Source organism: Heterocephalus glaber, unplaced genomic scaffold, assembly GCF_053883595.1.
Source record: "Heterocephalus glaber isolate CG9 unplaced genomic scaffold, H.glaber_assembly_v1.0 deba00001550, whole genome shotgun sequence".
In the NCBI taxonomy this organism is placed as follows: Eukaryota; Metazoa; Chordata; class Mammalia; order Rodentia; family Bathyergidae; genus Heterocephalus; species Heterocephalus glaber.
This window is the reverse complement of record NW_028258343.1, coordinates 26035805-26048457: the sequence shown is the minus strand read 5'-3', so window position 1 is coordinate 26048457 and position 12653 is coordinate 26035805. Positions and strand designations below refer to the sequence as shown.

Below are 12653 nucleotides of genomic sequence, written 5' to 3'. Positions count from 1 at the left end.
TAGAGGAAAGCTGACCCCACCCCAAGCCCTCTGTGACTGTCCTAGCCTCGGCTGACTTTGTCCCACTAGGCTAATGCTAACATGGGTTTCCACTTCACACTGATGATCCTTTCTGAGCGAGGCAGGCACAAAACTCCGTGCACCTGAGCGCTCGGGGCTGGGCTCCAAGCCAAGTAGTCCAAAACAATCCGTACCCTAGCAGGCCGCAATGTTTGCTGTACCTCCAGCCATGAAGTGGGGGCTGCGGGGGGTTGGGGCGGCGGGACAGAGCTCTGACACCTCACAGCCTGACCCTGTCCAAGCAGGCCCCTTACATACCCTGAGCGCGAGGGGAAGCACTGCCCATGAGAGCTCACGGCTGGCACTGACGTCCAGGATGGGCACTGGGCTGCCCCTCTCACATGTGGGTTCCTCCTGAACATTAGCCGGAAACATCTGCGGCCAGAGCCGAGCCAAGGTCGGAAAAATCTCGGATTGCGGTCCTTTCTGTGGCTAGACCTTCGGGAAGCGGGAAAATGGCAACAGCTCATCCTCCCCTCTTCTCTGTCTCCCTCCAAGGGGTCAGGACGGGAGACAGCTTCAGAAGGGCACCCAGTTTCGCTGGGTTCTAATACCAAGGAAGTGAGGTCGCATCCTCAAAGTTTCGCTACAGTTAGGGTGAGGAAGTGGCTCGGGACCAAGGGGCAAGGTGCACTTTGGGTTGCGGTTTTTCTTGGGATTTGGTTGAGGTTTAGGAATCCATTTAGGCTTCTATTATGGCTGAGGGCGGGAGATTCAGTGTTAGAAAGCAGGCCTGCGGTTTACATGGTTGGTTATTTTTATTGTGCAGTTCACAATCATTTGAGGAGTGGCTACATGTACATAACAGAGCTTGAAGGGCCGGGGATTTAGCTCAGTGGCACCATGCCTGCCTCACCAGCACAAGGTCCTGAGTTCAATCCCCGGTACCAAAAGAAGGAAAAACCAAAAATACCAAAACAACAACAACTCGTAGTACAGCTTATATACATGACGAGTTTTAGATTTATATACAACTAAGATGGCCACCCAGTTCTTCCATTTCCTGTTATTAATGTCATCCCTTAGTCTAGTACATCCCGTACAAGGAGTGAGCAGATATTGATGTATAATTACTACCTAAGATCCACCTTCACCACTGGCTCTCCACAACAATCTGCAGTCCCGTCCGGGCTGCCACATTGCATTTCATTGTTGCATCCCTCAGACGCCCCTTGACTGACGTTTTCGCAAGTTTTCCTTTTTTCGTTTTGTATGAGCTGACAGTTTGGAGGATGGCTGAGCTGATATCTTACAGAATGTCCCTCAATTTAAGTTTTCCTGACGTTTCCTTCCTGATTAGATGAGGGTTACATGTTTGGGTGCGTGGCTTTCTGCAGGTGTTCCATGTTCCTGACTGCACCCTCATCCTGGGTTCTCCAGTGCACCTTTGGCTGAACTCTCACAGCTGCATGCACTGCCCTCTCAGGGACACCCAGCCTGGCCTGCCAGGCCTTCTTTGGAAATTTGGGCGGAAGCCTTCCTGACTCAACTCTTGTGTTCTGCATACCTGTGAAAACAGCACCCTGTAGATGACACAAAGTTCTACCACTGGCTCCAAGCAGTCCTTAGGCCTTTGTGCATCATGGCTGCAGAAGCATCCATGGGCCTGGATGGCTGAGCACCGTGAACTGAATGAATCCCAGGGAACCCGCCCAGGTGGCCCTTCTCAAGCAGGGTGCCCTGGGGCTCTCCTCTCAAAACAAAGTCTTTCCCTTTTGCAACTGTGAGCCTTGGAAAGCTTGGGCCTTGTGGGTTCCTTATATGTCTTCAGGGCATCTTTTCCATTGTCCTATTGTAAAGTACTTGGATTCTTTTTAATGCTAATCTTTGACCCACCAGGCTGTCCATTGCTCCATCTTTACAGGCCTTTCTTGGGGGTGGGGGCTGAAAAGTTTTTAAATGGGCTTTTGCTCCTCATTTTCCGCACAAACCTGGCTCAAAGTAGCAAGCAGCATCCATGCTACGGCCTGATATTTAGGCTACCTTGATATTTTCTCCATCAGATGAATGATCCTTCCACCCTTCGTATCAGTCTCACACAAATCTCAGGACATGAACACAATACAGTCCTATTTTCTGCTGGAGCACAACACACATGGCCTGGATCCAGCCGCCACTGGCATCCTTCTTCTCAACGGGAACCTCCTAAGTCTGGCCTTTCTCATCTGCAACCTCTCTGCACTCTGGTCTTCTGAGCTCGGACCAGAATCTTCCATCAAGCTCAGATGATAGCATTCTAGGGCTGCTTCCCCAGCTGGCACCTCCAAACCTTTCCAAACTGCTGTGGACCACTTCCACAGGCCTCTGAACCACCTGGTGAGGTACAGTCGCTGCAGTGACCAGACTTCTTGTACCAACATCTGTATCACCCACTTTCTTGTCCCTGAACACAATACTCAGCACTACACATTAAGGGAAGAGAGGTTTGTTTCAGCTCACATTTCAGTTCCTAGTTAGCTAGCTCCGGGATGGCAGGATGGCATGTCAGAGGTGCACATTGATAGAAATGCTGCTTGCCTGGTGGAGGCCAGGAGGCGCATGGTAAAGTGTGGGCCAGGGAGCAAGATACACCCTCCCAGGTCACACCCGCGCTGACCCACCTCTTCCAACCAGGCCCACGTCCTCACACCAAGCCTGGCGTAGCACCCCCATCAACCAGTCACCCTCTGGAAGCCCTCGCCTCTGGGTGCAAGGGGCTTGAGGGTGACATCCAGATAGAATCCATAACCTGTAGTTTCCATAAAAGGATGCCATTTCTGATAAGTGATCTAGAAGTGTTATAAGAAATCTAGGCAATATTTAGAGCATAAAACCTTACAATTTATTGAAGACAATTTTCTTTTCAGTAATGCACGTTATGATGGACAGAATGGGAGTTAGTACTGATGATGAGTCTTTACTTTCACGTTTTGCTCCAACGCCCTGTTCTGTTTGCAGTAGTAGTTTGGCCCTTGAAGTATTTATAACTGTGGAATGAGTGCACAGATGGGTTTCTGAACTGTGTTTCTTTCCTCATTTCTCTTTTGGTCACTTGTACCTGCATCAGCAGGAGATATGAATTTCACAGAAGCATTGAGTAGTGATAACCAAGAACAGTGTGGCTATCAGGGCTATTTCAGCTTAGGTGATCTCAGAGCGAATCAGGTGTGGATGTCAAGGATGTGTGTACGTGACATGTGTTTCACACCTAAATGTTTGAATTAGAAATGCAACAAAGAATGGAAGCTGGGACTGTATTGGGTGAGGATTTAGGCAACGTAATGTCTGAGGAAGAGGATGGGATGTGTACGTTTATGCCCAGGGACAGTTGGAACCGTGTAACAGACACTTTTTGTCACGCACAGTTGTAGGAACATCGCAGCTCATCTTGGGAGAACACCTCCACCTTCAACCCAAGACCTCCATTGTGTACATCTGGGAGGGGATTTTGTTTGGATTAAACCCGATGAGGATAGTCATTTCCATGGTTATACAGGTTGGTTATGACTAAATCCTTTACACAAACCCAGTCAGAACAAACGTGAAGAATGTTATTTGAAATGATGGAAATGAGAGCCTTCTCATCTTGGGAAATCATCTGAGAGCTGCTAGGGCCCGAGGGAAGCCTGGAATAGATAAGGGAAGGTATGCCTAAGAACCCAGAAGTGGAGCCAGGTCTGAGGAAGGAGAACAACACAGTGAATGCTGGAAGTTTTTTAATCCCTCCTGAAGTCAGATGTCAGAATTGAACAAACCAACCAGCTTTTCGTTGCTTAAGGCTTTCAAATTTATTTCTTACTTTTAGCCTGAAATATGGTTAAATGATATGGGTCCCAAATTCGGCCATAACAGATGAATGAATGAATTACGGGTGACATGATTTAAAAAATCACTTTAAAATTTATTCCAGTTGAAAAGGATGCATATTGCTGCTGTTGGGATGGGAGAGCCCAATGCCTGTTGTGCCTACGAGGAAGAAAAGGAGCAAGCTAAAGTGGGCTGACTAAGGCTGAAGGACCTCTGCTAGGACACTTGCTATGGCTGAAGAGAAAGGCCGAGGCAACGGATGGACACGGGTAGGAATGGCCAAAGACTTTTGCCATGGAGACGACCAGGCCCTGGGCAGACAGCAAGCAATATTGTCAGTGTCTTGAGATCAGCAAAGCAGCAGAGGTCTTGGGGCAGAAGGACTGCAGCTTGCAGACTAAGACAGCCCTACACACAAGTGAGGTCACAATGGACCGCCCTTGCTAGCTGGGGAAGAAATCCCAGGAGGACAGGCCATGACTGGGCGCTGTGTGGTGGCTGAGCAGCAGGGGAGTCAGGCCCTCCCAGAGACCGATGGAGCCTTTCTAGAGCTCGTGGAAGGCTCAGGACCCCACGGGTCTTGCCAGGTCAGGAGCTCTAGTGTGGCTCAGGTGGGCCCACACCCTCAGGCTGAGGTGGGCACAGGTGCGGCCGGGAAGCTGCCGGGGCCTTGTGGAGAGCGTCGGACACAGGCAGAGCCACTCCTGCACCCACACACCCTACTGTTTTTGACCACACACCTGGGGCAGGGGCCTAGACCCGTCCAGGACTCACCGGGGGCTGCCCCACCGCGTCTCCAGAACCTCCCCAAGAGCCAAGGTTGGACCTGCCCCCGAGAGGTGTCACTCACGTGCCGTGCAGGTGTCAAGGGCAGGACCTCGAGGGGAGTGACTTGGTCACCGAGACACGCTACCGGACACACACAAGTTAACCGAGGAGAGGTTTATCTCGGCTCGCACTTGGGAGAGGTTTCAGTGCCTAGTCAGCAGCTCGAAGGCAGCGCGGCATGGCAGAGGGGCCTGGCAGACAGAAAGCAGAGTCCAGGGAGCAGAGGCAGGGAGGTGAAGGCTTCTGGGCCCTGAACCAGGCGATTTCTCTCAGCCCAGATCCCACCTCCTGACAACCCAGGTGTACCAGGCCCATGAGGCCGTCACCTCCCAGAGGCGGCTTGTGAGTGCGTGAGGCTCTGCGGACAGGTAGCTCTAAACTGTCCCCAAGGGAGAGGGATGGGAGGGTGACCTTGGGGGCAGGAGGAGGGGCGCGCATCCCTGCAGGTCAGCTTCCCAAGCTGGAGCTCTCTCCTCCTGGGACCAGAGCAGGCGGGGCGTGCAGTGACACCGAGCGGCCGCCGGAGGGCAGCAGAGCCCTGCGCTGAGATCCCGCGCTCAGGTTGCCAGGGGAAAGAGAATATGTTCGTATATTCGTGCTTATTTCTACCACCTTATTCTGTCTTCCTCTCTGTCTTGCCTCCTCGAAGTAGGCTGGAAGCTTTTCGTTATTTCTTCAGAAGTAATTCACCTCACTGTTTCTTTTTCAGAGAGAGAGAGAGAGAGAATAGGTCTTGCTCCGTGTCCCAGATCTGAGATGGCTGGGAAGCACCACCACACCTGACTTTTCCTTTTCTCTTGCAGTTAGGAGTGATGTATCTGGTCTCTGGTTTTTCCGTAGGGACCTTAGATATCACACCCTGAACTTTTGCTTGTTAAATGTAGGTCTTTAAATTTCTTGATTAACTTTTGTTTGGAAGAGGTTTAGCTTCCAGGAAAACCGAGAGAATGCTGGCCTGGCACAGCTCCGAGCAAGGGCGGGCGGGGACCTGGGCTCCCCAGAGGGCGGAGCATCTCCAACAAGCACTCCTTACTCCTCTGCCTAGGAGGACCCTGCCCTTTCCCGGTTATCTGATGGTTTGTTCCTGGGGCCACAGTGACGCCCCCCCCCACCCCGCCGCAGGGATCATCGCCCTGAGGGCTCCGCTGGGCGCCTGAGCTGAGCTCGGCAGTGGCACAGGGGGGTCTCAAGTGAGCTGTTCGCCGCCCTGGCGCTCTGCCTTCCTGTGGCCCGGGGCCTTCCGCGCTTCCTTCCTCGTCCCGTCCCCAAGGCCTCTCTCTCAGGGACCCCGGTGGCTGCGCCCGAGCTGACAGGGAGAGTGCATTCTGCGCCGCGCTGGTCCCGGCTTCCTCCCTTCCTGTTCGCCCGCGCTCTGAGCCGCTCTCCTGGCTTCCACACGGTCCTCTGCGTGGCAGTGTCCCCGCTGTCCTGGTCCGGGAGGAGGCCTGTAGGGGGGCCGCCTCTGCTGGGCTTCTGCGCCCCGGAAGCTCCTCGCTCCCCTGGGTGCGGAAGGGCAGAGCACGCAGTGAGCCCGCGCGGTGACCTTGGCCCCTGAGGTGCTGGGTCCCGGGCTGTGCGGGTGGTTCCAGCCCGGCCTGGCCGGGCCCCAGGAAGCACCGGGTCCCGCCTGAGGGGCTCCCCCTTTCCGCCTCGCGGCCACGCGAGTGTGGACACCGGCGAGCCCGGAGCTGGGGCTAGTTTAGTGCATGGTGATAGGTATGGGTCTAGTTTGAACCTTTGGCAAGTTGAAATCCAGTTGTTCCAGCACCAGTTATTAAATAGGCTATCTTTCCGGGAGGAGGATTTTAGTGAAACTCAAAGAAGCTTAGATCACATGACAGCACCCACCACACCACATGACCTAGGAGTCGAGGTCAGGGTCCCCATGACAGGGAGGCACTAGGGATCATGGAACATCTTAGAAAAGAGCCTACAGTCCCAAGAGCTGACGGAGGAAAAGAGGCAGATTGGAGATGTCCAGAGGAAATTGCCAGCACCCTCTTACCACTTAGCTTGGCCACCCGGATGCAGTGCTCCACCACCCTGGCCCTGTCTCCAGCCCTCGTGCTGGGACCCCCAAAGCAGGAGGTGATCGTGCAGTTGGCCACCTGATTAAAATATGTGATAGTGGCCCGAACGGTGGGCGCCAGAGGTTCTTTGCCCCTCTTGTTTCTCCGGGTCCAGATGGAGCCCAGGCAGTCCCAGGGCACCACATTCTTGAACAGCTCCTGTGGAGGAAGACAGCATCCCACGGGCAGAACCCACCCCAGAGAGTCGATGGCTTCAGCCATCCACAGGCAGGTGGCCGTGGCCTGAGCTGGACATCAGGAAGCTGCAGATATGGACAGAGACTTCTGCAAATGGCCGGTTTTCCTCCACTGCCCACTAGTGATGTCCAACTCATGACCTAGGACCTGGCACTGACGTGAAAATCAGTGGCATTGTCCCCGTGCCCATCCTCCCAAACCTCCAGCACGAGCAGACATCTGAGTCCCGCTCATTCTGAGGTATTGTCTTCTTTCCAACCTCACCTGCCCTCTGCTCCTTTGCCCAGGTCAGTGGCACATTTCCTGGGACAGCTATGACTGGGGGCTCTGTGTGGGTGTGTGCTGTAGAACCCATGAATCTCAAACGCCTACAAAGTGATAAGGCTGGCCAGGTCTCCTGGGATGATGGCAAGGTGACACATGGTCCTGCCTGCACCTCAGGGCACACCCTCCTCGGCCAGTTGGTCTGAGTCCCCGCCGTGTTTCCCAATTGTCCAATCGCAGTTGACATCACAGTCACTGTGTGAAGCGGGCATGTGAGTGCCCTGTCTCTACTGTCTCTACCTCCACCCAAGGACAGGAGTGGCTTGGGGCTGAGACAAGTATAGGTGATGCAGTTCGTAGAAGAAGGAACTTTGATCTGGTCAACTGGGAATGTCAGGCCTGAGGAGATCAGTGCGAGAAGGATGGGTGTCCCCCACCCCATCCCACCCCACCCCACCGAGCTCAGCTGCTCACCGAACCCATCAAGGTCAGCTGCTCTGCCAGCAGCTTGGGAGAGAAGGCTAAGCGCACCTTCTGCAAGGGCCTGTCCTCGTCAGCGGCAGCAGAGAGGCAGGAGTGCTGTGGAGCTGGCTTCTGCTTCTCTCCTGTCTCCAGAGGAGGCTCCTTCTCTGGTGCTGGCTCTGGCTGCAGAGCAGGCCCATGGTGTTCTGGACATGGAGCCGGAGCTAGCAGGAGGAAAGCTCAGCAGTGTCAGTCACTTGCCAGCTCCCTGCGGAGCATAGCAAAGACATCCTGGCCATTTGGGGGATTCCAATGCCCAAGCAAAAGCCATGAAAGCCTTCCGGACTGCTGTGGCCCTCACCATCTGTTTCGGCCTCGTGGGGCTCTAGATATTCCACCTGAGCAAGGGGAAGGCACAAGGGAGGCTCCATGTCTGCTCCAGGTGAGTTCACTTGCAAGCCGGCCCTTTTGATCTTGATTTGGGGAATGTCCGGTGGATGGTGCCATTCGGACCAGGTTTCCAAACTGGGAGAGGTGGCGCTGGGGAGAGACGAGTGAGCAGCAGAGTCAGAGGCCCGGGCTTTTCTTCCACCCTGCCTCTCTGAGACAGCGTCGTGTCTTGTGTGGCCCTCTGTGCCTCGGTGTAGAGGAAAGCTGACCCCACCCCAAGCCCTCTGTGACTGTCCTAGCCTCGGCTGACTTTGTCCCACTAGGCTAATGCTAACATGGGTTTCCACTTCACACTGATGATCCTTTCTGAGCGAGGCAGGCACAAAACTCCGTGCACCTGAGCGCTCGGGGCTGGGCTCCAAGCCAAGTAGTCCAAAACAATCCGTACCCTAGCAGGCCGCAATGTTTGCTGTACCTCCAGCCATGAAGTGGGGGCTGCGGGGGGTTGGGGCGGCGGGACAGAGCTCTGACACCTCACAGCCTGACCCTGTCCAAGCAGGCCCCTTACATACCCTGAGCGCGAGGGGAAGCACTGCCCATGAGAGCTCACGGCTGGCACTGACGTCCAGGATGGGCACTGGGCTGCCCCTCTCACATGTGGGTTCCTCCTGAACATTAGCCGGAAACATCTGCGGCCAGAGCCGAGCCAAGGTCGGAAAAATCTCGGATTGCGGTCCTTTCTGTGGCTAGACCTTCGGGAAGCGGGAAAATGGCAACAGCTCATCCTCCCCTCTTCTCTGTCTCCCTCCAAGGGGTCAGGACGGGAGACAGCTTCAGAAGGGCACCCAGTTTCGCTGGGTTCTAATACCAAGGAAGTGAGGTCGCATCCTCAAAGTTTCGCTACAGTTAGGGTGAGGAAGTGGCTCGGGACCAAGGGGCAAGGTGCACTTTGGGTTGCGGTTTTTCTTGGGATTTGGTTGAGGTTTAGGAATCCATTTAGGCTTCTATTATGGCTGAGGGCGGGAGATTCAGTGTTAGAAAGCAGGCCTGCGGTTTACATGGTTGGTTATTTTTATTGTGCAGTTCACAATCATTTGAGGAGTGGCTACATGTACATAACAGAGCTTGAAGGGCCGGGGATTTAGCTCAGTGGCACCATGCCTGCCTCACCAGCACAAGGTCCTGAGTTCAATCCCCGGTACCAAAAGAAGGAAAAACCAAAAATACCAAAACAACAACAACTCGTAGTACAGCTTATATACATGACGAGTTTTAGATTTATATACAACTAAGATGGCCACCCAGTTCTTCCATTTCCTGTTATTAATGTCATCCCTTAGTCTAGTACATCCCGTACAAGGAGTGAGCAGATATTGATGTATAATTACTACCTAAGATCCACCTTCACCACTGGCTCTCCACAACAATCTGCAGTCCCGTCCGGGCTGCCACATTGCATTTCATTGTTGCATCCCTCAGACGCCCCTTGACTGACGTTTTCGCAAGTTTTCCTTTTTTCGTTTTGTATGAGCTGACAGTTTGGAGGATGGCTGAGCTGATATCTTACAGAATGTCCCTCAATTTAAGTTTTCCTGACGTTTCCTTCCTGATTAGATGAGGGTTACATGTTTGGGTGCGTGGCTTTCTGCAGGTGTTCCATGTTCCTGACTGCACCCTCATCCTGGGTTCTCCAGTGCACCTTTGGCTGAACTCTCACAGCTGCATGCACTGCCCTCTCAGGGACACCCAGCCTGGCCTGCCAGGCCTTCTTTGGAAATTTGGGCGGAAGCCTTCCTGACTCAACTCTTGTGTTCTGCATACCTGTGAAAACAGCACCCTGTAGATGACACAAAGTTCTACCACTGGCTCCAAGCAGTCCTTAGGCCTTTGTGCATCATGGCTGCAGAAGCATCCATGGGCCTGGATGGCTGAGCACCGTGAACTGAATGAATCCCAGGGAACCCGCCCAGGTGGCCCTTCTCAAGCAGGGTGCCCTGGGGCTCTCCTCTCAAAACAAAGTCTTTCCCTTTTGCAACTGTGAGCCTTGGAAAGCTTGGGCCTTGTGGGTTCCTTATATGTCTTCAGGGCATCTTTTCCATTGTCCTATTGTAAAGTACTTGGATTCTTTTTAATGCTAATCTTTGACCCACCAGGCTGTCCATTGCTCCATCTTTACAGGCCTTTCTTGGGGGTGGGGGCTGAAAAGTTTTTAAATGGGCTTTTGCTCCTCATTTTCCGCACAAACCTGGCTCAAAGTAGCAAGCAGCATCCATGCTACGGCCTGATATTTAGGCTACCTTGATATTTTCTCCATCAGATGAATGATCCTTCCACCCTTCGTATCAGTCTCACACAAATCTCAGGACATGAACACAATACAGTCCTATTTTCTGCTGGAGCACAACACACATGGCCTGGATCCAGCCGCCACTGGCATCCTTCTTCTCAACGGGAACCTCCTAAGTCTGGCCTTTCTCATCTGCAACCTCTCTGCACTCTGGTCTTCTGAGCTCGGACCAGAATCTTCCATCAAGCTCAGATGATAGCATTCTAGGGCTGCTTCCCCAGCTGGCACCTCCAAACCTTTCCAAACTGCTGTGGACCACTTCCACAGGCCTCTGAACCACCTGGTGAGGTACAGTCGCTGCAGTGACCAGACTTCTTGTACCAACATCTGTATCACCCACTTTCTTGTCCCTGAACACAATACTCAGCACTACACATTAAGGGAAGAGAGGTTTGTTTCAGCTCACATTTCAGTTCCTAGTTAGCTAGCTCCGGGATGGCAGGATGGCATGTCAGAGGTGCACATTGATAGAAATGCTGCTTGCCTGGTGGAGGCCAGGAGGCGCATGGTAAAGTGTGGGCCAGGGAGCAAGATACACCCTCCCAGGTCACACCCGCGCTGACCCACCTCTTCCAACCAGGCCCACGTCCTCACACCAAGCCTGGCGTAGCACCCCCATCAACCAGTCACCCTCTGGAAGCCCTCGCCTCTGGGTGCAAGGGGCTTGAGGGTGACATCCAGATAGAATCCATAACCTGTAGTTTCCATAAAAGGATGCCATTTCTGATAAGTGATCTAGAAGTGTTATAAGAAATCTAGGCAATATTTAGAGCATAAAACCTTACAATTTATTGAAGACAATTTTCTTTTCAGTAATGCACGTTATGATGGACAGAATGGGAGTTAGTACTGATGATGAGTCTTTACTTTCACGTTTTGCTCCAACGCCCTGTTCTGTTTGCAGTAGTAGTTTGGCCCTTGAAGTATTTATAACTGTGGAATGAGTGCACAGATGGGTTTCTGAACTGTGTTTCTTTCCTCATTTCTCTTTTGGTCACTTGTACCTGCATCAGCAGGAGATATGAATTTCACAGAAGCATTGAGTAGTGATAACCAAGAACAGTGTGGCTATCAGGGCTATTTCAGCTTAGGTGATCTCAGAGCGAATCAGGTGTGGATGTCAAGGATGTGTGTACGTGACATGTGTTTCACACCTAAATGTTTGAATTAGAAATGCAACAAAGAATGGAAGCTGGGACTGTATTGGGTGAGGATTTAGGCAACGTAATGTCTGAGGAAGAGGATGGGATGTGTACGTTTATGCCCAGGGACAGTTGGAACCGTGTAACAGACACTTTTTGTCACGCACAGTTGTAGGAACATCGCAGCTCATCTTGGGAGAACACCTCCACCTTCAACCCAAGACCTCCATTGTGTACATCTGGGAGGGGATTTTGTTTGGATTAAACCCGATGAGGATAGTCATTTCCATGGTTATACAGGTTGGTTATGACTAAATCCTTTACACAAACCCAGTCAGAACAAACGTGAAGAATGTTATTTGAAATGATGGAAATGAGAGCCTTCTCATCTTGGGAAATCATCTGAGAGCTGCTAGGGCCCGAGGGAAGCCTGGAATAGATAAGGGAAGGTATGCCTAAGAACCCAGAAGTGGAGCCAGGTCTGAGGAAGGAGAACAACACAGTGAATGCTGGAAGTTTTTTAATCCCTCCTGAAGTCAGATGTCAGAATTGAACAAACCAACCAGCTTTTCGTTGCTTAAGGCTTTCAAATTTATTTCTTACTTTTAGCCTGAAATATGGTTAAATGATATGGGTCCCAAATTCGGCCATAACAGATGAATGAATGAATTACGGGTGACATGATTTAAAAAATCACTTTAAAATTTATTCCAGTTGAAAAGGATGCATATTGCTGCTGTTGGGATGGGAGAGCCCAATGCCTGTTGTGCCTACGAGGAAGAAAAGGAGCAAGCTAAAGTGGGCTGACTAAGGCTGAAGGACCTCTGCTAGGACACTTGCTATGGCTGAAGAGAAAGGCCGAGGCAACGGATGGACACGGGTAGGAATGGCCAAAGACTTTTGCCATGGAGACGACCAGGCCCTGGGCAGACAGCAAGCAATATTGTCAGTGTCTTGAGATCAGCAAAGCAGCAGAGGTCTTGGGGCAGAAGGACTGCAGCTTGCAGACTAAGACAGCCCTACACACAAGTGAGGTCACAATGGACCGCCCTTGCTAGCTGGGGAAGAAATCCCAGGAGGACAGGCCATGACTGGGCGCTGTGTGGT

At 52.3% G+C, this 12653-nt stretch overlaps 3 protein-coding genes across 3 annotated transcripts in view; all 3 read right to left on the bottom strand.

The window, feature by feature from the left end:
- Positions 1-4989, bottom strand: part of LOC147824300 (uncharacterized) — a 9380-nt gene extending 4391 nt beyond the window's left edge. Inside the window, exon 1 of the mRNA XM_087190223.1 lies at positions 4968-4989. Coding sequence (XP_087046349.1) covers positions 4968-4989 — 22 coding nt within the window. The remainder of the gene's footprint in view (positions 1-4967) is intronic.
- Positions 3920-12653, bottom strand: part of LOC147824299 (uncharacterized) — a 9381-nt gene continuing 647 nt past the window's right edge. Inside the window, exons 2-5 of the mRNA XM_087190222.1 lie at positions 7737-7906; positions 6680-6902; positions 4697-6173; positions 3920-4005 (exon numbers count right to left, since the gene is read on the bottom strand). Coding sequence (XP_087046348.1) covers positions 5800-6173; positions 6680-6902; positions 7737-7906 — 767 coding nt within the window. The 3' untranslated portion in view covers positions 3920-4005; positions 4697-5799. The remainder of the gene's footprint in view (positions 4006-4696; positions 6174-6679; positions 6903-7736; positions 7907-12653) is intronic.
- The window catches only part of LOC147824298 (uncharacterized), a 9381-nt gene continuing 8958 nt past the window's right edge, over positions 12231-12653 (bottom strand). Inside the window, exon 5 of the mRNA XM_087190221.1 lies at positions 12231-12316. The gene's annotated coding sequence lies outside the window, so the exon portion shown is untranslated. The remainder of the gene's footprint in view (positions 12317-12653) is intronic.